This window comes from Sapajus apella, unplaced genomic scaffold, assembly GCF_009761245.1.
Source record: "Sapajus apella isolate SASKATOON/1434 unplaced genomic scaffold, GSC_monkey_1.0 scaffold2, whole genome shotgun sequence".
NCBI classification, from domain to species: domain Eukaryota; kingdom Metazoa; phylum Chordata; class Mammalia; order Primates; family Cebidae; genus Sapajus; species Sapajus apella.
Genome location: NW_022436942.1, coordinates 26801792 through 26826343, shown reverse-complemented (window position 1 = coordinate 26826343; position 24552 = coordinate 26801792). Strand labels below are relative to the sequence as shown.

At 39.1% G+C, this 24552-nt stretch overlaps 1 protein-coding gene across 3 annotated transcripts in view; it reads left to right on the top strand.

Moving 5' to 3' along the window:
• Nucleotides 1–24552, top strand: part of SPATS2 (spermatogenesis associated serine rich 2) — a 144702-nt gene that overhangs the window by 106694 nt on the left and 13456 nt on the right. For 2 of the 3 annotated variants that reach the window (XM_032294334.1, XM_032294336.1), the window contains 5 exons: nucleotides 2334–2442; nucleotides 3841–3890; nucleotides 8556–8817; nucleotides 10320–10496; nucleotides 12941–13076. In XM_032294334.1, coding sequence (XP_032150225.1) covers nucleotides 2334–2442; nucleotides 3841–3890; nucleotides 8556–8817; nucleotides 10320–10496; nucleotides 12941–13076 — 734 coding nt within the window. The remainder of the gene's footprint in view (nucleotides 1–2333; nucleotides 2443–3840; nucleotides 3891–8555; nucleotides 8818–10319; nucleotides 10497–12940; nucleotides 13077–24552) is intronic. The other variant, XM_032294339.1, reaches the window with a different exon arrangement.

Genomic DNA, 24552 nt, shown 5'->3' with positions numbered 1-24552 from the left:
TGAGGATGTCAGTGTGAACTCATTATTTAACCAAAAAAATCTCCTAGTTTCATCCACTGAAAGAGTCTAAAAACAATGACTCCCCAATAGCAATAAGCACACCTAGCTCGTAGATACTGGTTTCTAACTACCATTGCTCATCAAAAGGAACCAGAGTTCCTTTGAAAAATAATCAATTTTGCATTGTACAGTAAAACAAGAAATAAAAATTATAAGAATTGGAAAGGTAGAGAAAAACTGCTGTTATTGGCCAGGGGCAGTGGCTCATGCCTGTGATCCCAGCACTTTGGAAGGCCGAGGCAGGAAGATCACTTGAGGCCAGGAGTTCAAGACCAGCCTGGTCAACATAAGGGAACCCCCGCCTCAAAATCTTTTTAGCCAAGCCTAGTGGCATGCGCCTGTAGTCCCAGCTATTCAGGAGGCTGAGGTGGGAGCATTGCTTGAGCCCAGAAGTTCAGGATTGCAGACCTATGAATGCACCACTGTGATACAGTGAGTGATACAGTGAGACCATCTCAAAAAAAAAAAAAACAAAAAACAAATGAAATGCTGTCTGTTATTTGTAAGCAATACAATTATCTACATAGGAAATCCAAGAAAGCAACAAATTAATAGGACTAATAAGAGTTCATGAAGGTTGCTGGATATAAAATGGGTATATAGACATGAAAACAAAATATACAATTATTGTAAATTGTATATTTTTTGTGCATGTGATCCTCCTGCCTTTACCTCCCCAATTGTGTGTGTGTGTGTGTGTGTGTGTGTGTGTGTGTGTATTTTTTAAGATGGAGTCTCACTCTGTTTCCAGGCTGGAGTGCAGTGGCACAATCTTGGCTCACTGCAACCTCCACCTCTTGGGTTCAAGCAATTCTCCTTTGTCAGACTCCTGACTAGCTGGAATTATAGGCATGTGCCACCATGCCCAGCTAATTTTTGTATTTTTAGTAGAGACAGGGTTTCACCATGTTGGTCAGCCTGGTCTCGAACTCCTGACCTCATGATCTGCCTGCCGTGGCCTCCCAAAGTGCTAGGATTACAGGCGTGAGCCACCATGTTCAGTCGTACATTTTTAATCTCAAAAAATAGGAAATACAGGCCAGGCACGGTGGCTCAAGCCTATAATCACAGCACTTTGGGAGGCAGAGGCAGGCAGATTACTTGAGGCTAAGAGTTCGAGACCAGCCTGGCCAACATAGTAAAACCCCATCTCTAATAAAAATACAAAAATTAGCTGGGCACGGTGATGCATGCCTGTAATCCTGGCTACTCGGGAGGCTAGGGCACAAGAATCACTTAACTTGGGAGGCAGAGGTTGCAGTGAGCCAAAATCACACCACTGCCCTCCAGCCTGTGTGTTAGAGATGGTCTCTAAATAAATAAATAAATATCGATGAGAATCATTTGAATTTGGGAGGCGGAATTTGCAGTGAGCCAAGATCACACCACTGCACTTCAGCCTGGGCGACAGAACGAGACTGTCTCAAACTAACTGACTGACTGACTGACTGACTGACTAAATAAATAAATAAATAAATAAATAAAAGATACATTTATCAACATGAAAAAAAATTTTTAAATAATGCTCTGTGAAAAGAACAAATTGAAGATAAATATGTATGATATAATATTTACGTATTTATATAATGCAAAATAATAGTGTATATTACCTGTGGATATACACACATATAAAAATGCAAAAAGCATGTATTGAAATAATACCAAGTTCAGGGTAGAAATCTCTAGGGAGAGAAGAAGGGAAATAGGATTTATTACATATTCATGGGGGCTTCAATTATATTTATTTTGTTTTAGTAAACTTGGTGTCATGAAGTTGGTGTTCATTATGTTTTATGTGCCTGCAATAGGTTATAACAATTTAAATCGTTTGTATAAATTATCTTTATTTTACAATTAATAATATGCAAAGTAAAAAATGTTTCAAAAAAATCTTACACAAAAATTTGTTATTGTTGCTAGTTCATTTACCTTTCCACCTTTCTCTACAGTATTCTAAAAATGAGGAAATGTTGATGCTATATTAATACCTGATACCAAAATTAAACCACCTTTTCTTGATATGAAGTCTAGCATATAACTTCTGTTTCTAGCAATGTTCTGCATTTGTAAGTTTTTAAATTAACTTTTCACATGCTGTTATCACTTACCTATCAATCATTCCTAGTGTGATGGTTGTATGTACTCTCACTGATGCTAAAGAGTAATACAGGTTGTTAAAAATGAAATATCACTCTTCATTATTCTCTGTATAGGCCTCAGCTGCCTAGTGACCTACTAATGTTAGAATTAAATGACCCTGTCATCTTTTCCAGATAAATGCAGTGCGTGCAATAGTTCCCAATAAGAGCAACAATGAAATCATCCTGGTTTTGCAGCACTTTGATAACTGTGTGGACAAAACAGTACAGGCATTCATGGAAGGTAATCCTGACTCAGTTTTTAAAATAAATTTATATTTGTTCAAATAGAATTTGCTTCAGACTTTCATAACATTCAGAAACCCAGTGATTCATAGGTGACATACCATGACATTTGAAGATACGTCTTTCAACCCTAGAAGCTGAAATAAACTATGTGGTGTCTATAAAGAGACAAGCTGAGAAAACTCTATCATTTCACCTAAATATTCTCTAATGGTATTTAAGAGGAAATCATGTGGTCAGTGGTATAAGGGACTTCACTGGAGTTGGGTTGAATAAGAATTTAAGAGACTCTTGGCCGGACGCGGTGGCTCACACCTATAATCCCAGCACTTTGGGAGGCCGAGGCGGGCAGATCACAAGGTCAAGAGATTGAGACCATCCTGGCCAACCTGGTCAAACCCTGTCTCTACTAAAAATACAAAAATTAGCTGGGCATGGTGGCACGTGCCTGTAGTCCCATCTACTCGGGAGGCTGAGGCAGGAGAATTGCTTGAACCCTGGAGACGGAAGTTGCAGTGAGCCAAGATCTCGCCACTGCACTCCAGCCTGGCTGCAGAGCAAGACTACATCTCAAAAAAAAAAAAAAAAAAAAAAAAAGAATTTAAGAGACTCTTAATAACAAAGTAGTGATTCAGTGGCCCACCAACAGATGGCAAATTCAAGGACTCAGTATTGTCTTCCAGATTCTAATATTATTAGTTTGGCTCTGGCAAGTGACTCAAATGTGTGGGTTTGAATTTCCTTCTCTAATATGTAGATGAATGGCAGGCTTAGTCAAGCTTTCAGATTTATGGCATTGACAAGTGTTTTATAAACTTCCTTCCATGTAACCTGTTTGAGAAAAACTATCTGAAACTATTGTGTCTTTGAATAGCAATACTGTATCAGGTTAGGTCTCCGTTTTTACTGTCCTGAATCTGACAGCATAGGATACACAGGTTTGAATACTATAAGGTTTTTCTTTATCTTCATCTTTTTAAAAAATAATGTTACTGTTTGGGTCTAGGGTAATGTGCAGCTGTCTTCAAAACAATATAGCCAAGGTGGTGTCTAACTGGAGGGGAAGGAATGGCTGAAACCACTGTGCCATCCCCTTCATACTTGGTCTAAGATGTGTAGATAAGAGAATCTTCACAATGGCCCAGCTACGTTAGTCTCTTCTTGGAAGAACTTACTGAGGAAATTACTTGGAGAAGAGGGGTCTTAGTAGGCAGGTATTTCAAAGGGAAGCATGGCATGGTTATCTCATTATATTACTTTAGACCTGATCCTTAACTTTTCCTGTTAGGAGCTTTGTAAATTATCCAGCAATTACAAAGTGGGAGGACACTGACTTCTGCTTGACTACTGTGTGTGTGGCAGGAGAAAAAAAATCTGTAATTGGTTTCTCTTACAGGTAGTGCCAGTGAAGTACTCAAAGAATGGACAGTAACAGGCAAGAAAAAGGTAAAATGAATTACGTTTACAAGCATGATGATGTTTATACTATTTTTGAAAATTTAGGCTCTGCAAAAATATTTGAAAGAAAAGGTTTACATACATAGCTTCAGTTTACCTGGTTAAAAAATGTCTTCTTTGGCCAGGCACAGTGGCTCACACCTCGAATCCCAGCACTTTGGGAGGCTGAGGCGGGTGGATCACTTGAGGTCAGGGGTTCAAGACCAGCCTGGCCAACATGGTAAAGCCCTGTCTCTACTAAAAAATAGAAAAAATTAGCCAGGGGTGGTGGTGCATGCCTGTAATCCCAGTTACTCAGGAGGGTGAGGCAGGAGAATAGCTTGAACCCAGGAGGCAGAGGTTGCAGTGAGCCAAGATCAAGCCATTGCACTCCAGCCTGGGTGACAGAGTGAGATTCCATCTTAAAAAAAGAAAAAAAAAAAAAAAAAAAAACTTCTTTGACACTGAAACATAGCTGTGTCTTACAGAGTACCTCACAGTCCTCTCAATGTGATGTAAGACAGGAAACAGAATGACTTTACCATGGTACGGTTATTAGGGGTGAAAAAGGGCAAGGAAAGCAAGAGAAAGCAATTTAATTGAATGGTTTTCAACCATATTCATATCATAAATCAGTTAATACAGTTCAGATTTTTGGTCAGACAACTGAGTTATAGTCCTGATATTAATGAACTTTGACATAAAGCTATTAGATGCTGGCCATGCAGAGTGGCTCATGCCTGTAATCGCAGCACTTTGGGAGGCTGAGGTGGGAGGATCACTTGAGCCCAGGAGTTCACGACCAGCCTGGGCAACATGATGAGACCCGATCTCAAAAAAAAGGTACTAGGTGCCTTGCAAAGGGGTCTGATGTTCCACTTTGGGAGGTAGAAGGCACTTAGGTAATCAGAACTGGATTCCTACCCTGTTGCACTATCTACTGGCATCATGACTGATATTGCTTAACATTTGTGTGCCTTAGTTTGCTCATCTCTAAAATAGAAAATAGTTTTTTTTTTGTTTTTTTGAGATGGAGTCTAGCTCTGTCACCAGGCTAGAGTGTAGTGGCACAATCTTGGCTCACTGCAATCTCCGACTCCCTGGTTCAAGCTATTCTCCTGCCTCAGCCTCCTGTGTAGCTGGGATTACAGGCACGTGCCACCACATCCAGCTAATTTTTTGTATTTTTATTTTTATTTATTTATTTATTTTTTGAGACGGAGTTTCGCTCTTGTTACCCAGGCTGGAGTGCAATGGCGCAATCTCGGCTCACCGCAACCTCCGCCTCCTGGGCTCAGGCAATTCTCCTGCCTCAGCCTCCCGAGTAGCTGGGACTACAGGCACGCGCCACCATGCCCAGCTAATGTTTTTTTTTGTATTTTTAGTAGAGACGGGGTTTCACCATGTTGACCAGGATGGTCTTGATCTCTTGACCTCGTGATCCACCCGCCTCGGCCTCCCAAAGTGCTGGGATTACAGGCTTGAGCCACCGCGCCCGGCCTAATTTTTTGTATTTTTAATAGAGACAGGATTTCACCATGTTGGCCAGGATGGTCTCGATCTCCTAACCTTGTTATCCACCCACCTCAGCTTCCCAAAGTGCTGGGATTACCGGTGTGGGCCATTGAACCCAGCCAGAAAAATAGTTCTAATAAATACAAGTATGTAATACAATGCCTAACACATTAGTTCTTGTTCATTGCTCCTTATCTACTTAAAATCAGATGTTTTTCCCAAAGGATACCAGCTGGTCTCAGAATTCTTCCCACAGCTCAGTACCCTAAAGGTGACCCCTTTAGGAAAGGCTTGAAGTATGCATTTTAATCAGGTACCTCTGTGAAATCTGTTTGGGGTGTTCTTTTCTTTATTAAGTTAGTGTTGGAGTTCTGAAATGCTTAAGATGATTCATATCACTTTTTAGGAGTTCTGTCAGATCTTGACCAAAATCCAGGCTTGGCCTCAGTGACCCTTGAGAATTTTTTCCAAGGATTACCTAATACTAACACAGGTTCTTCTGAAGCTCTTTATACCTGTAGCTTTAAATATTTGTTTAACTTCTTCCTACTGCTTTCATCCTACACGGATAACTGTGAGTGTCCTACCAGTTTTTTTCTTTTTCTTTTTTTTTTTTTTTGTTTTGACATAGAGCTTCGCTGTGTTGCCCAGGCTGGAGTGCAATGGCGTGATCTCAGCTGACTGCAGCCTCTGCCTCCTGGGTTCAAGCAATTCTCATTCCTCAGCCTCCCACGTAGCTGGGACTACAGGCATGTGCCACCACACCTGGCTAATGTTTGTATTTTTTTAGTAGAGATGGGTTTCACCATGTTGACTAGGCTGGTCTCAAACACCTGACCTCAAGTGATCTGCCCACCTTGGCCTCCCAAAGTGCTAGGATTACAGATGTGAGCCGCCGTGCCTGGCCAACACCAGTTTCTTATTTTATTAGCCCAGGATTATAAGTTATTAATGATATAAAATGTACATGGAGCTGGAAGATGATGTGTTGGAGACACAGACATTTCTTAAAATTTGGAGAGAGAAATACGACTTCAGTTTGGCAGTCCCAAATGCCCAAATCCCGTCCAGTCCACTTAACAGTTGGGATTATTCCAATAGGATGTGACTCTGAGTGGATAGTTTTTATGTGGCACAAGGATATGAAAACATAGCCAGTTCACATGGGGGAAATATTTAAGAAAAAGAAAGATGAGGCTGGGCGTAGTGGCTCATGCCTGTAATCCAAGCACTTTGGAGGCCAAGGTGGGCGGATCACCTGAGGTTGGGAGTTCAAGACCAGCCTAACCAACATGGTGAAACCCCGTCTTAAAAAATAAATAAAATAATCAAAAAAAGAAAAAGAAAAAGAAAGATGAGAGCTGTGTGGAGGAGAGAAGTTTATCTAGAGTTCAGTCATGTTTCTGCTGGAGAGGGCCACAGAAAGGACTTGGGGGAATAATATATTCAATTATCAGTCTAGCTTTAGGAATAGAATTCAGTATTGCCAGTGGAGCTATGAGTTTGGCAAAACAAAAGGTAAAGGACTTTTGTTTTTATTTTAATTTTACTGTTTGCCTATGTAATATGCTCACATGGCTCAAAATTCAAAGGTACAAGAGTTAATACAGTGAAACATCTTTTTTTCTTTTTTTTTTTTGAGACGGTGTCTCATTCTGTTGCCCAGGCTGGAGTGCAGTGGTGCGAGCTCAGCTCACTGCATCCTCTACCTCCCAGGTTCAAGCGATTCTCCTGCCTCAACTTCCCGAGTAGGTGGACTTACAGGTGTGCGCCACATCTGGCTGATTTTTTTTTTTTTTTTTTTTTTTTAAGACAGGGTTTCACCATGTTGGTCAGGCTGGTCTTCAACTCCTGACCTCAGGTGATCCACCTGCCTTGGCCTCCAAAGTGCTTGGATTACAAGCGTGAGCCACCACACCCGGCCCAATTTTTGTATTTTTTATTAGAGATGGGGTTTTGTCATGTTGGCCAGGCTGGTTTTGAACTCCTGACCACAGGTGATCTGCCTGCTTTGGCTTCTCAAAGTGCTGGGATTACAGGTGTGAGCTGCTGCCCCCGACTAATACACTGAAACATCTTTAGCCCATTCCTGTTCCCCAGCCATTTGTTTCTCCACCTCTGAGACAAACAGCATTTTCAATTTCTTATGCATCTTTCAATATTTTTTTATGTGTATATAAGTAAATAAGAATATCTGTTCTCCCTTTTGCCTGCCCCTTTTTTCATGAAATATATCTTGGAGCTTATTTCATGTCTCAATATATAAAGAGCTTTCTTGTTTTTATGAATACATAGTCATCCTGCTGTTTGGATGTACCATACCTTATTTAAGCAGTCCCCTATTGATCAACATTTGGGTTTCTAATTCTGTGCTGTTAATAGTGATACTGCAATGAATAATCTTGTGTATATATAGAAATCATTTTGCATGTGTGTTAGTCTCATCTCAAATAAGTTCCTAGAAGTAGAATTGTTAGTCAAAGGGTATGTGCATTTGTAATTTTGATAAGCATTAGATTGCCATGGAGAATACCACTTTACACTCCCAGAAGTAATATATGGAAATGCCTGTTTCTGTATACCCTCAACCTTGTCAGTTCTACAGTGTTAACATACTTTTTGACCTTTGCTAATCTAATAGATGAAAAATGATCATTGGAGTGCAGTTTTAATATATGTATGTGTGTGTGTGTGTGTGTGTGTGTGTGTGTGTGTGTGTATATATATCAGACTGTTATTGCATATCAGTCTAATGAATGTTGCATATCATTCCATATGCTTACAGCTTATACTATTTTTTTCTATTGGATTATTTTGCTTTTTGTTAGAACTCTATATATGTAGTTCTTTGAATATAAACTCTACAGACTTTTTTCACATATTGTAATTTATCTTTTGACTTTTCTTAAGGTGCGTTTCATCATGAAGAAACATTTTATATTTGCGTTTGAGCTTCTCTCAAGTATAGGATTTTACATAGTAAAATTTTATTTTAGGCAGTAGTTCAGGATACGTATATGATAATGTTAAATTTCTGAAAGAACATACAAAAAATTGGTAACATTGGTTACTTTGGATAGCTAGAGTTACCTCTCTGGGTTGTGAATCTTTTTTTTTCTTTTCTTTCTTTTTCTTTTTTCAAATTCTTAATAACTTTAGAACAAAAAGAAGAAAAACAAACCGAAACCTGCCACAAAACCAAGTAACAGTATCCCAGATTCCAGTAAAACAGTTTCCATTCAAGAGGAACAGTCTGCACCTTCCTCAGAGAAAGGTGGTATGAATGGCTACCATGTCAATGGTGCCATCAATGACACTGAATCTGTGGAATCACTCAGTGAAGGTTTGGAGACACTTTCAATAGATGCTAGAGAATTGGAGGATCCCGAGTCGGCCATGCCAGATGCACTGGATAGAACAGGTGAGTTTATTAACAGGTTTTGGAAAAGTTGCATTCAGTTGAAAAACAGGGGTCTCTTTGTTAAGAAGGCAATCAATTAAATCTAGTTAGTGTTTTTTTAATCCAGTGCTTGCTGGTTAGTCTTTTTACTTTTTAGTTTTTGTTAATTTTTGTCTGAGTCACACTTTATAATTATCAAAGGCCTAGAAAAAATATAATTCTTGTTCCATTATATTTTAACTCTAGTCTAAATCAGTCTTGTGGAAATCATCTAACTTAACCTACTTATGCCTAGTGTTCCATTATTGGAATGCTAAGCATGTGGGAATTATTCAGATCCTACTGCTCAAGGTCATTGCCAAAGTCTTATTTTTCATTCATACAAAAATTCAAAAAATTGCAGCATAAATGGGTTAATAGTGGAGAAATACCTTAGTCTTTAGAGACTAAGAAGGTGACTTTAAGTTGTTTTTTAAAAATTGTGGACTTATTAAGGAAGATGATGGTGTTTATATTATTATTCTAAGACCCAACACAGTGAGAAATATAATAATGATAATTCCAGCTTTTGTGAGAACTAGGCTGTTGGTTTTTATAGTCTAACATTTGTTTTCTAGTGAAGAATTATGATTAGTGTTGTAAATTCACATATCTTGTACATGTGCTCGTTAACCATTTTTTTGAGAGTTAGTGAGATAATGGAAATTTCTCTTTTTTAAAAAATTACTTGTTAATCCAATTCGCCTGCCCTGCTGCTCCTGGCTTTAGAAGTGTAATGCCAATGTAAGATTTATGCTATGCTGTTTGGTGTTCTTTTATTGATTAGTATACACACATACACAAGAAAAGACTTAAGAGAAAAGCATTGTACTGATATAAACCAACAATAGTGAGTGGTTTCCATTTTTTTCTGAGCTAGCTTTCCTCTCATTCCTAACTCTTCCTAATTTGTTACACTTCTATCCCCTAAAGCTTTTTTTTTTTTTTTTGGGAGAGAGACCTGGTCTCTCTATGCTGCCCAAGCTGCTCTTAAACTCCTGGGCTCAAGTGATCCTCCTGCCTCAGCCTCCTGAATAGCTGGGATTACAGGGGTGAGCCACCATGCCTGGCCCCTAAAGCTTTTAAATTCTTCTTTCCTCAAGAGAGTGTAAAACTCTTTACTTTCTCAACATGGAGGCTTGGAGAAGTATTGACTTTCTTTGATTCCTTGTGCCAGAGTTACAAAGAAACTACCAAGCTACAAAAAAGCCACAGAGCTACAGAGATTGAGCTCCCTATCTAAAGATGTTACCACAGACTCTTCTCTTTATTCAGGATGCCACTTAGGCCTAAACCAGAAGCTGCTGATAGCCATACCCAGCTGATTCTGATCTTTGTTCTATTTTTTTCAGTTGATTTTGTTTACAACCTTTTAAGAGGCATGGTTTTGCTTCAAACATTTTTACCTGTTTTCTTTATGTACTTAAGAATGATTGGTTTACTCCTAAATTGTGTTCTAAAGTGCTGTCTTCTTTCTTGGACAGGATCCATGCTGCAGAATGGTGTCTCTGATTTTGAGACCAAGTCTTTGACTATGCACTCTATTCAGAATTCTCAACAACCTAGGAATGCTGCCAAATCTCTCTCAAGACTTACCACAGAAACTCAGTTTTCAAATATGGGGTTGGAAGATGTTCCTCTCTCCACCAATAGAAAGCTAAGTAAGTCAGAGACCCACCTGTGAGAGAAAATGAAAAATCTGTGTTTTGGCTAAAGAGGGCAGATTATCTCTGTTCCCATAGATAAGGTTTCAGAAAGACATCAGTTAATACTTTTTCCATTTTCCAGACAGTGACTACTCAGCCTTTCCCCTACCTTTGTTTACACAGTTGGAGTCTGAAGTAGTTTAAATGCCGTACAATCATAATGACAGGGAACCTTTTTGAGAATTAAAGTCAAACTCTACTGCCAGGATGACTTATCTGCTGACATTAACCTGTTTCTTTATTTGCTTTACTGCAATGTTTTTGTGCTATTTCATTTTTATCTCCTGGTTGATGCAACAAGTAAAAGCTCTACCTTCTCTGACATTGACATTTTAAAGAAATATTTTCACTCCTCTTCATAACTTTATGTTCTTACTGAGCTAGAGTCTTCTGACAGACTTTAGCTTTAAGTAAGATCATTTTCTCTTAAGTAAGTACATGGCATTGACTGGTGGTCATAGCTCTTTGCTAAAAAAAAAAAAAAAAACTACAATAATCATTTAAATAAATAGTAATTCAGCAGACAGAGATAATAGCCTGTGTTTCATACATCTAAGCATGGTGGTCCACTCCACTGAACAAATGAAACATAGAAATGTAAAGGACGCTTGGAATCAGTAGCTCTTTATGGAATTATTTATTACACGAGTCAAATTTTAATTAGGAAAGTTCCCCTTTTTCATTGTTCTAGTAGTCCTCAGCCTTCTGCAGATCAGCAAGGCTGAGACTATCCAATCAAGCAAAAATTAAAAAGTGTGTGTATATACATACATATACATATCTATATAGATAGATAGATAGATAGATATATACCGGCACAAGGCTTGAAAACTTTTAGGTAGATTCTAAAAAAAAAAATCAAGTTGAGATGAGGAAGAATTTAAATTAAAAAATTGAAAATGCATATCTTGGCATAGTTACAAACTTTTTAGATCCATGTTTCCAGCAATCAATTATATATATAATTTGGGAATTGGTGAATATAGAAAGGTAAATAGAACTCTTTAAAATTAAAAAAGAAAAAAGAAAGAACTCTTTGAAACTGGTTAAAATGTGTTGAGTAGGTAAATGTAGTCCATCTTTCTCTACAAAGCTGGCTTCCCCTCATATATACAGTGTTTCGAACTGTGCTATACAGAGAGAACGTTTTAATTTTGTAATGTCCACTTGGTGAGTTATATTTTATTAAATCCTGTAATTTAGGGAGTTTTGAAAATTTGGTGCCTTTTTTAAAGTGTTTTCTGTCTGTGTTTCATTTCATTTTAGATATTGTAAAATTGCCCTCTTCAACTGTATTCATCTTTTCTTAACAGTTTCTATTCTGCTGTTAATTCTATGCACTGTATTCTCATCTCATTCATTGTTTTGTCTCTAGAAGTTCAGTTGGGGCCTTTTTAGATGTCTTTCATATCTCTCCTTACCATGGTTATGCTTTCCTCTACCCTCTTGAACATACAGTGTCTAATTATAATAGCTGTTTGATGTCCTTTTCTACTCAATTCTGTCATCTGTGTCATTTCCGCATCTGCTTCTGTGATTTATTTTTCTCTTCCTTATAGGTCATATTTTTCTGCTGCTTTTAAGCTTTTTAGGTGGGTGCCCCATTGCTGAGGCAGTATCCTTCTAACTACTCTGCCTGCCATGTATTGTGAGGTTTTTCCACTGTGGCTGGTATGAGCACATATTATTCCTGGCCTTGTGAGCTCTGGGGATTTTCTGCCTGGGGGTGTGTGTGTGTGTGTGTGTGTGTGTGTGTGTGTGGTTTTTTTTTTTGCCTGTCCTCTTTCCAGTGTGTGTGTGTGTGTGTGTGTGTGTGTGTTGTTTTTTGGGTTTTTTTTTTTGCCTGTCCTCTTTCCAGTCTTGGGTAGTTGCTTTATACCCATGCTCTGATCCACACTCAGAATCCTCCGTGGATTTCCATGCAGTTCCCGCGTGTGTAGCTCTTTCCTCACCAGCATGCTGCCCTAGAATTTTAGCCCTCTTGGTGTCTCCAAATTCTCAACTTTGTCCCTTCAGTTCTCTTCTCTACATTGTAGCCTAGGAACTGTTGAGGCAGTAAGTTGGGGCAATCATAGGCCTCACTTCTTTTGTTTCTGTTGTCTCAAGGGAAGAGTACTACCTGTTACGCATTGTCTGAAAACCATTGTTTCATGTATTTTGTCTTTGTATGTTTTTAGTTGTTTAAGGTAGAAGGATAAGCACCATTCTTCTTATTCCATCTTGACCAGGATCCTTTTTTTCTCCAAAAATCTATAAAAACATGTTTTTCCTATTGGGGAGGGTGATTATTGAGGAAAGTTTGTTAGTCTACGTGACATTTGGCTTAGGTGTTCAGAGCCAACTTTCAAGTTACCGATGTTATTATTATTTTTTTTAATCTTTGGATTTCTTTCCCCAAGGTTCCAATATTGAAAAATCTGTAAAAGACCTCCAGCGCTGCACAGTGTCTCTTGCACGGTATCGAGTTGTAGTTAAAGAAGAGATGGATGCTTCCATTAAGAAAATGAAACAAGCCTTTGCTGAATTGGAGAGCTGGTAAGTTAAGTTGCATTTGATACCAGTAGCATAAAAATGATCATTTATAAATATAAAGATGGTCAGCCATTCCCCAAGTTCTTTCATTCATGACTAACTACTCTACATAGTGGGGGAGACTTAAAAATCCTTTGGTATATTGAGCTTTCTGCTTTGTTCTACTTCTTTTGGTCACAGTGTGAGAATGAATGGTACAGATAAATCGCAACACTCTAGAAATGAGCTGGAGGTTAATACTGTTTGGAAAGGGACACATAATTATAGAGTAGATCATACACTCTTACTTTAAAGTCTCCTTTTAAACCAAGGTCCTATAACAAATGATGTGATATTTTTGAACAAGATTATAAAGTAGAAAAAATCTCTTTGCTTTCCTACCTTCTTTCATCCTTTTTAATGTATGCCACTCCAATGGTCTCTTCTATACTCTTTTTATTATTATTATTATTATTATTATTATTATTTGAGACAGGGTGTTGCTCTGTCACCCAGGCTGGAATGCTGTGGCATGATCGCATCTCACTGTAGCCTCAGCTTCCTGAGCTCAAAATAGACTAAGACAAATAGACTATTTGTCTTAGTCTATTTTGCATTGCTATAACAAATACCTGAAGCTGGATAATTTATAATGAATAGAGATTTCTTCCAGCAATCCTCCCACCTAAACCTCCCAAGTAGGTGGGACTTCAGGCATGTACCACCACACTTGGCTCATTTTTTTTTTTTTCTTTGAGACAGAGTCTTAATCTGTCACCCAGGCTGGAATGCAGTGGCATGATCTTGGCTCACTGCAACCTCCGCCTCCTGGGTTCAAGTGACTCTCCTGCCTCAGCCTCCCGAGTAGCTGGGACTATAGGTGTGCGCTACCATGCCTGGCTAATTTTTGTATTTTTTAGTAGAGATGAGGTTTTATCATATTAGACAGGCTGGTCTTGAATTCCTGACCTCGTGATCTACCCACCTCAGCCTCCCAAGTGCTGGGATTACAGGCGTGAGCCACCGCACCCAGCCTCATTTTTAAATTTTTTAACATTTTGTAGAGATGTGGTCTCTACATCTCTTTATTACCCAGGCAAGTCTTGAACTCCAGGGCTCAAGTGATCGGCCTGCCTCAGCTTCCTAAAGGGCTGGAATTATAGGTGTAAGCCACCACACCTGGCCTGCCTTTTATTAATTATAGATTTGTTTTTGATTTCATGATTTTCAAACTGTGTTCTATAGAATACTCACTTTTTTTGTTTGTTTCTTTTTGAGACAGAGTCTCACTCTGTTGCCCAGGCTGAAGTGCAGTGGTGCAATCTCAGATCACTTCAACCTCCGCTCACTGCAACCTCCATCTCCCAGGTTCAAGTGATTCTCATGTCTCAGCCTCCCCAGTAGCTGGGATTACAGGTGTGTGCCACTACGCCCTGCTAATTTTTGTATTTTTCATAGAGACTGGTTTTTGCCATGTTGGCCAGGCTGGTCTCGAATTCCTGACCTCAGGTGATCCACTGGACTTGGCCTCCCAAAGTGTTGGGATTACAGGCGTGAGACACCACAGCTGACCTAGAATACTCATTTCTTAAAATATATTAATAAGTGTTTTCTGGAGAAAATCAGGTTTGATGGTTAAAGAGGTTTGAAAATGCTTTTAAAAATTTTACTGCTGGGTGGGGCATGGTGGCTCACACCTGTAATCCCAGCACTTTGGAAGGCCGAGGCGTGGATCACAAGGTCAGGAGTTCGAGGCCAGCCTGACCAACATAGTGAAAACCCATTTCTACTAAAAATACACAAATTAGCCAGGCATGGTGCACGCCTACAATCCCAGCTACTCAGGAGGCTGAGTCAGGAGAATCAGTTGAACCCAGGAGCGGAGGTTGCAGTAAGCCAAGATTGTGCCATTGCAGCCCAGCCTGGGTGACAGAGCAAGACACCGTTTCAAAAAAAAAAAAAAAAAAAATTTTTTTTTTACTATTGACCTCAGAGCCTTTTCAATGCTAATGTGTCTTGATGGATTACAAGAGGAAGCTACACTATGCTGTTTATGAAATATATTTTATTATAGAATCTTTTGATGGTTGAGAAATATATTTGTCTATTTTGCATTGCTATAACAAATACCTGAAGCTGGATAATTTATAGTGAATAGGGATTTATTTTTTATAGTTTTGGAGTCTGGGAAGCTTAAGGTCAAGGGGCCCACATCTTGGCAAGGACCTTGCTGTGTCATCCCGTGGCAGATGACAGAAGGGCAAGGGAGCACACATGGGAGAGCCAGAGATGGCCAAACCCAATTTTGTAATGAACCCACTCTCTCAATAACAACATTAATCCATTTGTGGGACTCTTCCCTCATGACCTAATCACCTCTTTTTTTTTTTTTTTTTTTTGAGACGGAGTTTCGCTCTTGTTGCCCAGGCTGGAGTGCAATGGTGCATTCTTGGCTCACCACAACCTTTGCCTCCTAGGTTCAGGCGATTCTCCTGACTCAGCCTCCCAAGTAGCTGGGATTACAGGCATGTGCCACCACATCCGGCTAATTTTTTGTATTTTTAATAGAGATGAGGTTTCATCATGTTGGCCATGATGGTCTCGATCCCTTGACCTCGTGATCCACCCGCCTCAGCCTTCCAACCTAATCACCTCTTAAAGGTCTCACCTCTCAACGCTGTAGCATTGAGGATTAAGTTTCCAACACATGAGCTTTGGGGATCACATTCAAACCATAGCAATATTCTAATGTTTACTGGAACACTGAAGTTGTTTTAACTGTTAGACATTAAGGTGTTAACTGATATTTTTTTTGTTTTCTGTTTTGTTTTGTTTGAGTTGGAGTCTCTCTCTGTTGCCCAGGCTGGAGGGCAGTGATCTTGGCTCACTGCAACCTGCGCCTCTCAGGTTCAAGTGATTCTCCTGTCTCATCCTCCCCAAGTAGCTGGGACTACAGGCATGCACCACCATGCCCAGCTAATTTTTTGTATGTTTTTAGTAGAGATGGGGTTTTACCGTGTTGGCGAAAGTGGTCTCGAACTCCTGACCTCAGGTGATTCACCCACCTCGGCCTCCCAAAGTGCTGCGATTACAGGTGCAAGCCACTGCCAGTGTTAACTGGTATTTAAACTCTAGCTTCTTTGTGGGAGGTATTAACATTTTGTAAGGGATGTTTTTGAAACTAGAAAAGACTTAAGGACCATATTAAAATGATGGAAAGACAAGCAGCTAGGTTGATGTTTTGGGACTTTGAACTTGTTAATTCTACTTATTTTTAATAACTGTCTACATCTGAAATATGACCGGAAGTGTTCGTGAATAGAGAACCTATAGCACTCTTCCTGAAAACCATCCATCGCTTTCTTGCTGCCTTTAGACTGTTCCCTCAAGTTATACCCAACTGTGTCTCTGTTCACAAACTTAGTCACTTTTGCCACAACAAATAAGAGAGAGAGAAGATTGTAGGTCCCCTCAGTCTTCCTGGTTTCTGAAATTGCAGAGAAGTAATTAATCACAATGAAATAAAGCCTCCAAAAAGTTAAATCATCAGAACCAAAACTTATTTTGGGGCTAGATAATTCATCTAGTAGTCTACCCACACCTTGTCCTGAACTCTTAAGTTTCACTTTTCAGGTTTTATGGCTAGGAGTTTAATGTCATGTTTTCTGTTTTTGTTTGTTTGTTTGAGACAGGGTCTGGCTCTGTCACCCAGGCTGGAGTGCAGTGGCACAATCATGGCTCACTGCAACCTCCATCTCCTGGGCTCAAGCCATCTTCCCACCCTCAGCCTCCAGAGTAGCTGGGACTACAAGCATGCGCCACTACAACCTGACTATTTTTGAATTTTTTGTAGAGATGGGGTTTCGCCATATTGCCCAAGCTAGCCTCCAATTCCTGGGCTCCAGCGATCCTCTCATCTCGGCCTCCCAAATGTTGGGATTACAGACATGAGCCACTGCACCCAGCTGTCTTCTGTTTTTCTTGACACATATTTTTGCTCCTGCCAGGTTACTCATTGTCTCAAATGCCACTTTCCCAGCCTGTGCTAATGCTCTCTTATTCCTCCGTATTTATCTAAATCCTACCATTTCTCCAAACTCTCCTTAGATTAAGGTCTAACTTCTGGAAATTTTTCTAGGTAACTGATTTTTCCCCTTTGTGAACTTCTAGGAGGAAGCAACATGCCCTTTGCACTGCATTCTTCTCATATAAGATATTGTTGGCTTGTTTAGAAAATAAAGAGCTGGCTGGGCACAGTGGCTCATGCCTGCAATCCCAGCACTTTGGGAGGCCGAGGCAGGCAGATCACGAGGTCAGGAATTTGAAACCAGCCTGCCCAACATGGTGAAACCCCATCTCTACTAAAGATAGAAAAATTAGCCAGGCATGGTGGCACACTCTTATAATCCCAGTTACTCAGGAGGCTGAGGCAGGAGAATCACTTGAACCCAGGAGGTGGAGGTTGCAGCAAGCCGAGATGCACCATTGCACTCCAGCCTGGGTGACAGGGCGAGATTCCATCTCAAAAAAAATAAAAAGAAAGAGCTAAGTGTAGTGGGTCATCACAACTTTGCCTTGATAAGCCTCTGGTCTCCATGATTGTTCAGCTTACTGATTACTTAGCCACAGGATCTGATTCCATTCAGAACAAGCTTGAACCAGGAAACACGGTTCCGGGAGAGATTTGTGAATTCCTGCTGACTTGGAACCCAGCCAGGAGGAGCCTCCTTCAATAAATAACAAATGAAATGGTTTCCTGCCTGGGAACTGTGTATTTAGGATTGATTAGCTGACATAACAACCAGGTCAATTTAACTTGAGGGAAGAGATTACCTGCCCTTTTCTGCTAGTATAAAGCCCTTTGCTGTGGCTGATTGAGTTTATAAACCACCTTATTTCAATGTTCCTTGTAGCTGCTACTTCACGACATAATTGTCAAGTGAGCTAACTCCATTTGGCACCAAACTAGAGCTTGGAGTTAATGTCACTTAGAAAGCCATTTTTGTATTGGTTATAGTATAAAAGAGAAGCAAAGAGTTCTAACAGATTTGCAGCAGTAAAATTAACATTCCCACTTACAGGGCACTAGGGAAATTATACAGATAACTCCTTTCACTTTGATGCCGAATAAAAACTGACACACCTGTAGAAAGGTAAACTCAGAAGCTTTCAAATGTATAGAACTTAAAATTTCTTCTTGGTGATTTAGCAATAATCATCTCTAGACCCAAGTTTACTTTTCTTGTTAATTAATAATACTTGCCTGCTTTATATTGTTGGAGTTGTTAGTTGACTTAAGTTTAAGGATATTAAAGGAGGCAGGATATAGAGTGGAATATGAAGCTGTAATATATAAACTCCTTTGGAAGATTGTCATATAATATGTTGATGAAAAATGCCAACAGGATACACACTCAGCTTCTCTTTCAAATAAAAAGTTTCAATTTTATGAAAGTCAAAAAGTATTTTTTAAAAGGAGAAATAGGTAAAAGAAAAAGATTATCAAGAAATTTGAGATTATGTTCACAAAAAGTCATGTAGGTTTATGGTTAAGATTTTGAAATTTTTCCTGATGCCTCATTGATCTTAGAAAAGTTATATCCTGCCGGGCGCGGTGGCTCAAGCCTGTAATCCCAGCACTTTGGGAGGCCGAGGTGGGTGGATCACGAGGTCAAGAGATCGAGACCATCCTGGTCAACACGGTGAAACCCCGTCTCTACTAAAAATACAAAAAATTAGCTGGGCATGGTGACGCGTGCCTGTAATCCCAGCTACTCAGGAGGCTGAGGCAGGAGAATTGCCTGAACCCAGGAGGCGGAGGTTGTGGTGAGCCGAGATCACGCCATTGCACTCCAGGCTGGGTAACAAGAGCGAAACTCCTTCCCCTAAAAAAAAAAAAAAAAAAAAAAAAAAAAGAAAAGTTATATCCTTTTACTGCCATTTCTTTTCTTTCTTTTTTTTTTCTTTTAGACAGCTAGGAGCCATTTTACGAACCAAACTATCTCCAAAATATTATCTCCAAAAATATCTTAAAAACGTAGAAATAAAGGAATATGTTAATGTAATATGTATTATCAAAAGTGTACATAGCACCGTAGTTCTAAATCATTCCTCAGTTTTTGAAAGGCTGGTACATTGATAGGTTCTTAATTTTTTTTATTTAAAATTTAACTCTATCTGTGAAAATAAATAATTATAGGTTGAGTATCCCTTATCCGAAATGCTTAGGACTAGAAATGTTTTAGGTTTTTGATTTTTTTTTTTCCAGATTTTGTAATGTCTGCAGAAACTAGTTGAGCATCCCTAATCTAAAAATTCAAAATCTAAACTGCTCCAGTGAGCATTTTCTTTTAATGTCATGTCAGTGCTCAGAAAACTACAGATTTTGAAGCATTTTGGATTTTTGGGTTAGGAATGCTCAACCTGTAATAACATATGATGAATATTTTGTTGAACATGTTATGTTATTGGATTTTTTTAATCTTGATTTCTTTTCTACAAAGTAGATATTTTTTAATTGTTTTACTGAAAATAAATATATGTCTTAGGTTAAGCAGTCTGCTTAACATGACATAAGTTGCAGACCCAATATTTGAACCTGTGTGTTCAAACTCACTAACCTATGATTTTCATCTCATACCTAATTGATGGCTCACCTCTCCCACTAAAGCTTGACAACACTAGAGACTGTTGGCACATGTCACATTACAGACAGTCCTCGACTTATGATGGTTCAACTTAACAATTTTTTGACTTTATGGTGGTAGAAAGTGATACACATTCAGTGGAAAACATACTTTATGTACACATACAACCATTTTGTTTTTTACTTTTCAGTATAGTGTTTAATAAATTACATCAAGATATTCAGCATTTCATTATAAAATAGATTTTAAGTTAGATGACTTTGCCCAACTGCAGGCTAATGTTGTAAATGTTCTGAGCATGTTTAAGGTAGGCTAAGCTAGGCTTTGATGTTCAATAGGTTAGGTATATTAAATGCATTAGCAACTCATGACATTTTCAGTTTCTATGCGCCTGTAATCCCAGCCTTTGGGAGGCTGTATTTGTCTGTTCTCACACTGCTAATAAAGACATACTTGAGACTGGGTAATTTATAAAGAAAAGAGGTTTAATTGACTTACAGTTCCACATAGCTGGGAAGGCCTCACAATCATGGCTGAAGGCAAAGGAGGAGCAAAGCCCCGTCTTACATGGCAGCAGCCAAGAGAGCTTTGCAGGGGAACTCCATTTATAAAACCATCATATTTTGTGAGACTTACTACCAGAAGAACAGTATGCGGGAAACCAACCCCATGATTCAGTTATCTTCACCTGACCCCACCTTTGACATGTGGGGATTATTACAATTGAATGTGAGATTTGGGTGGGGGCACAGCCAAACCATATCAGAGGCCAAGGCAGGAGGATTACTTGAGTCCAGGAGTTTAAGACCAGCCTAGGCAACATAATGAGATCCCACCTCTACATAAAATAACAAAATTAGCTGGGTACAATGACGTGTGCCCATAGTCCAGCTACTCAAGAGGATCGTTTGAGCCCAGGAAGTCGAGGCTGCAGTGGGCCATGATTGTGCCACTGTACTCCCACCTTGGGTGACAGAGCAAGACCCTGTCTCTAAAAATATATATATATTTTTTCAATTTGCTGTGGGTTTATTGGGACATAGCCCCATTGTAAGCCAAGGAACATCTGTATTATTTCCTCTTCAGCTTAAAGGCTATGTAACAGAGAAACCCCAATGTAGGATAATTTAGGTTCTAAGGAACTTAGTCATTATGAAACAGGTTAGAATGGGAAGGATCAGGATTTAGACTGAACCTATGAAAGTGTTTTTTAAGTTCAATAAAGTAAAACTATAAGAACACTCCATCTGAATATCCAATGTGCTTTTGATTTTGTGATTCAGAAAGTCCTAAATCACTATTATTCTTAAGTCACAACTTGCAGTGTCTTCTGACTCTGGTATTCTTCAAGACCAGCCTGAGCAACATAGTGAGACCCTTGTCTCTACAAAATTTTTTAAAAAAATTAACCAGGTGTGGTGGCTTATACCTTTAACCCCAACTACTCAGGAGGCTGAGCAGGAGGATTGCTTAAGCCCAGGAGGTCAGGGATGCAGTGAGCTATGATCATGCCACTGCATTCCAGCCTAGGTGACAAAACAAGACCCTGTCTTAAAAAACAAATTATCCAGGTACAGCGGCTCATGCCTGTAATCCTAGCACTTCGGGAGGCTGATGCGGGTGTATTGCTTGAGGTTAGGAGTTTGAGACTAGGCTGGGCAGCATGGTGAAACCTCTATCTCTACAAAAAATACAAAAATTAGCTGGGTGTGGTAGCTCACACCTGTAGTCCCAGCTACTTAGAGAGCTGAGGCAGTACGATTGCTTGAGCCCAGGAGGCGGTGGTTGACAGTGAGCCTTGATGGTGCCACTGTACTCCAGCCTGTGTGACAGTGAGACCGTGTCTCAAAAAAAAAAAAAAAAAGGATTCTAGCTTTTGAGCAAATAAAATCAAGTACAAACATTTTCTGAAAATATTATTGAATGGTCTAGAGTATTATCCCTTGAAATAATTGAACTGTGGAATTGTCAGAGTTGTGTTTTCCATTTTATTATTATTTTTCCAATGCAACAATCATAAACAAATGATAATTAACAATTTTTTGGTACCAATGAATTATTGAAGGCAAGAGCTAGAATCCGTAACTGCATATTAGATACCTGTATATTAATTAGGGGCTTTTTTCAAATGATAAACATAATATGTGTTAGAAATGTGAATGGTGATACTGCAATAACAACTATTCTGAGCAACTAAATTATGCAAAAGCTTTAGAATAAATTGGCTGGGTGCAATGGCATATGCCTGTAATCCTGGGCAGGCAGATCACTTGAAGCCAGGAGGTTGAGACCAGCCTGGCAACATGATAAAATCCCATCTCTACTAAAAATATAAAAATTAGCTGGGTGTGGCACTGTGTGTCTGTAATCCCAGCTACTCGAGAGGCTGAGGCAGGAGAAACACTTGAACCCAGGAGGAGGCGGAGGTTGCCATGAGCTGAGATCATGTCATTGCACTCCAGAGCGAGACTTCGTCTTTAAAAAAAAAAAAAAAAAAAAAGCTTTAGAATAAGTTGAGCAAATGTGAACATGGTGAGAAGTCCTGAAAAGGAAGGAAGGAAATAAGGAAATATAGAACACTTACACTTAGTTACCAGTCTCTCTCTTTCCTTAGTAGTAGGGAGCAGTCATCCAAATCTATCTTTCATGATTGGAGAAAGGATGTGGAAATTCTCAATACTGAATAAGGCACAGGCTTAATAAGAACTAGTGTTTTCCCAAACAGGGTCCCAGCAATGTTTAGCTGAATTTCATTAGCAATTTTAGAATCCAGTCTACCAGATGCTTGATGCTTATTATGGCATATTTCCATTCATGAAAGCCTGAGAGAAGCTTAGTACCCTGAGGTATTGGAGTGAGCAAGGTAATAAAGAGTCTGAATGAGCCCTTTATCACTCTCTGGGAGGACTCATTGCTTACCGTTCTGGCATCTAAAAACCATTACCTCACACCACAGGTGCTTTTGGACCTCTTGGCCACAGATACATACTGGGACCACTGTTTAGCTCAAAAACAGATAGGAAAACTTTAGCTTAAGTTTTGTGTTAAAAGCTGTGTTTCAATAGATTATTTTTAATTTTAAAAAATGCCTGTGTTGTTATCATTATACGTAACCTATTTTCCACTTTGCACTCTTCCCACCTTCTCCATTTATTTTGTGATGCCAACATTTCACTAATTTTTTATTATGAAAACTTTCAGATATATAGAAAAGTTGAAAGGATAGTACAGTGACAGTGTATTTGCTCTGTGTGTGTATAATATTTTGGTGGAACCATTTGGCAGTTCCAGATGTAGATGACATGTCACCCCTAAATGCTTTAGCATAACTGACCTAAAAATAGGTCATTCTTCTATGCAACCATAATGCCATTATATAATTTCCTTTTCTGATGTGCTTTTAATAAGAAATTTACCATTAAATTTTGACCGTTATTCTTTTTTTTTTTTTTTTTTTTGAGATGGAGTTTTGCTCCTGTTGCTCAGGCTGGGGTGCTGTGGTGCGATCTTGGCTTACTGCAACCTCTGCCTCCCAAGTAGCTGGGGCTGCAGGCACGTGCCACCATGCCCAGCTAATTTTTGTATTTTTATTAGAGATGGGGTTTCACCGTGTTGGCCAGGATGGTCTCGATCTCTTGACCTCATGATCTGCCCGCCTCGGCCTCCCAAAGTGCTGGGATTACAGGCGTGAGCCACCAGGCCCGGCTCATTTTCGTATTTTAAAGATGTGGAAATTTTAATGGAAAATTATAAATGTTGATCAACCTTTTTTCTGAGAATTATATCAGCATCAGTTAACTAGTAGATTCTTTTATTTAACGCTGAGCTGACATCACAGGACCTTTCACTAGATGTTACCCATAGATGGCAACATGACAAACAACAAGCAAAAAGAAACAGAAGTTCTTACCTGCTTTTCATTGTTTTTTAGCATGAAAACATAAGCTAATATATTTTAGTTTTATTTTAATTTTTGTGGGTACATGGTAGATGTATATATTATAAGCTAGTATTTTTTTTTCACTGGAGGGGTTATATGGTTGTCCATGCACTGTCCTATAAATTTCTTGTGATCACCACTGAGTCAATCAAGAAACAAAGTTTATTTAAATAAACACTAGTCATTCTCACAGGGGAAAAAAAATGCTGTCACAATGTACTGGCACAAATTGCCACAAAAAAAATCTGATTGTGTTGATGCAGAGCTTGCTAAAAGTGTCATCTGACATTCTACTTCTCATAATAAAGATTGTAAGCTGCAAAAGGCTTGTTTGCTGTAGTCTTTAATAAATATTTTACAAGCTTTGTCAGAGACAAAGGATTTGTCATTTGATGGACACACTGTCTGCATCTTAAGGTGATTTGGCAACAGAAGAGAGGTAATGTCAAACTGTAGGCCTGGCAGCTCCTGTCTCAGTTGTGCTTTTGTTTTGTCTTTTAGGTATTCCAATGCTGCTAGAGTTCTTGGAGCAAAATATTGCCAAGGTTTGGGAAATGCTTTCTTAGCAAAGTATTGCTACCCACAATAATTGTATCTTCTCTCCAGTTTGATGCTTTTGGATTAATATGCCAACCAAATTTGTTTAGTTACAAGTCTGTTTATTAACATCATACATAACAATTATCAAATCTATGTTCTCTGGCACTTCCCTATAAAAGATTTGCTCCTTGAGGAAATGATCCTGCCTTAGACATTTTTGTACATCTCACACTGTAGTCTCCACATTAACTACTTTGTGCTAACAATACTATGTATTGAGCTAAATTGAATTAGAGCAACAGAGAGAGAGAGAGAGAGAGAGAGAATGTGTGTGTGTGTGTGTGTGTGTGTGTGTGTGTGTGTGTGTGTGTGT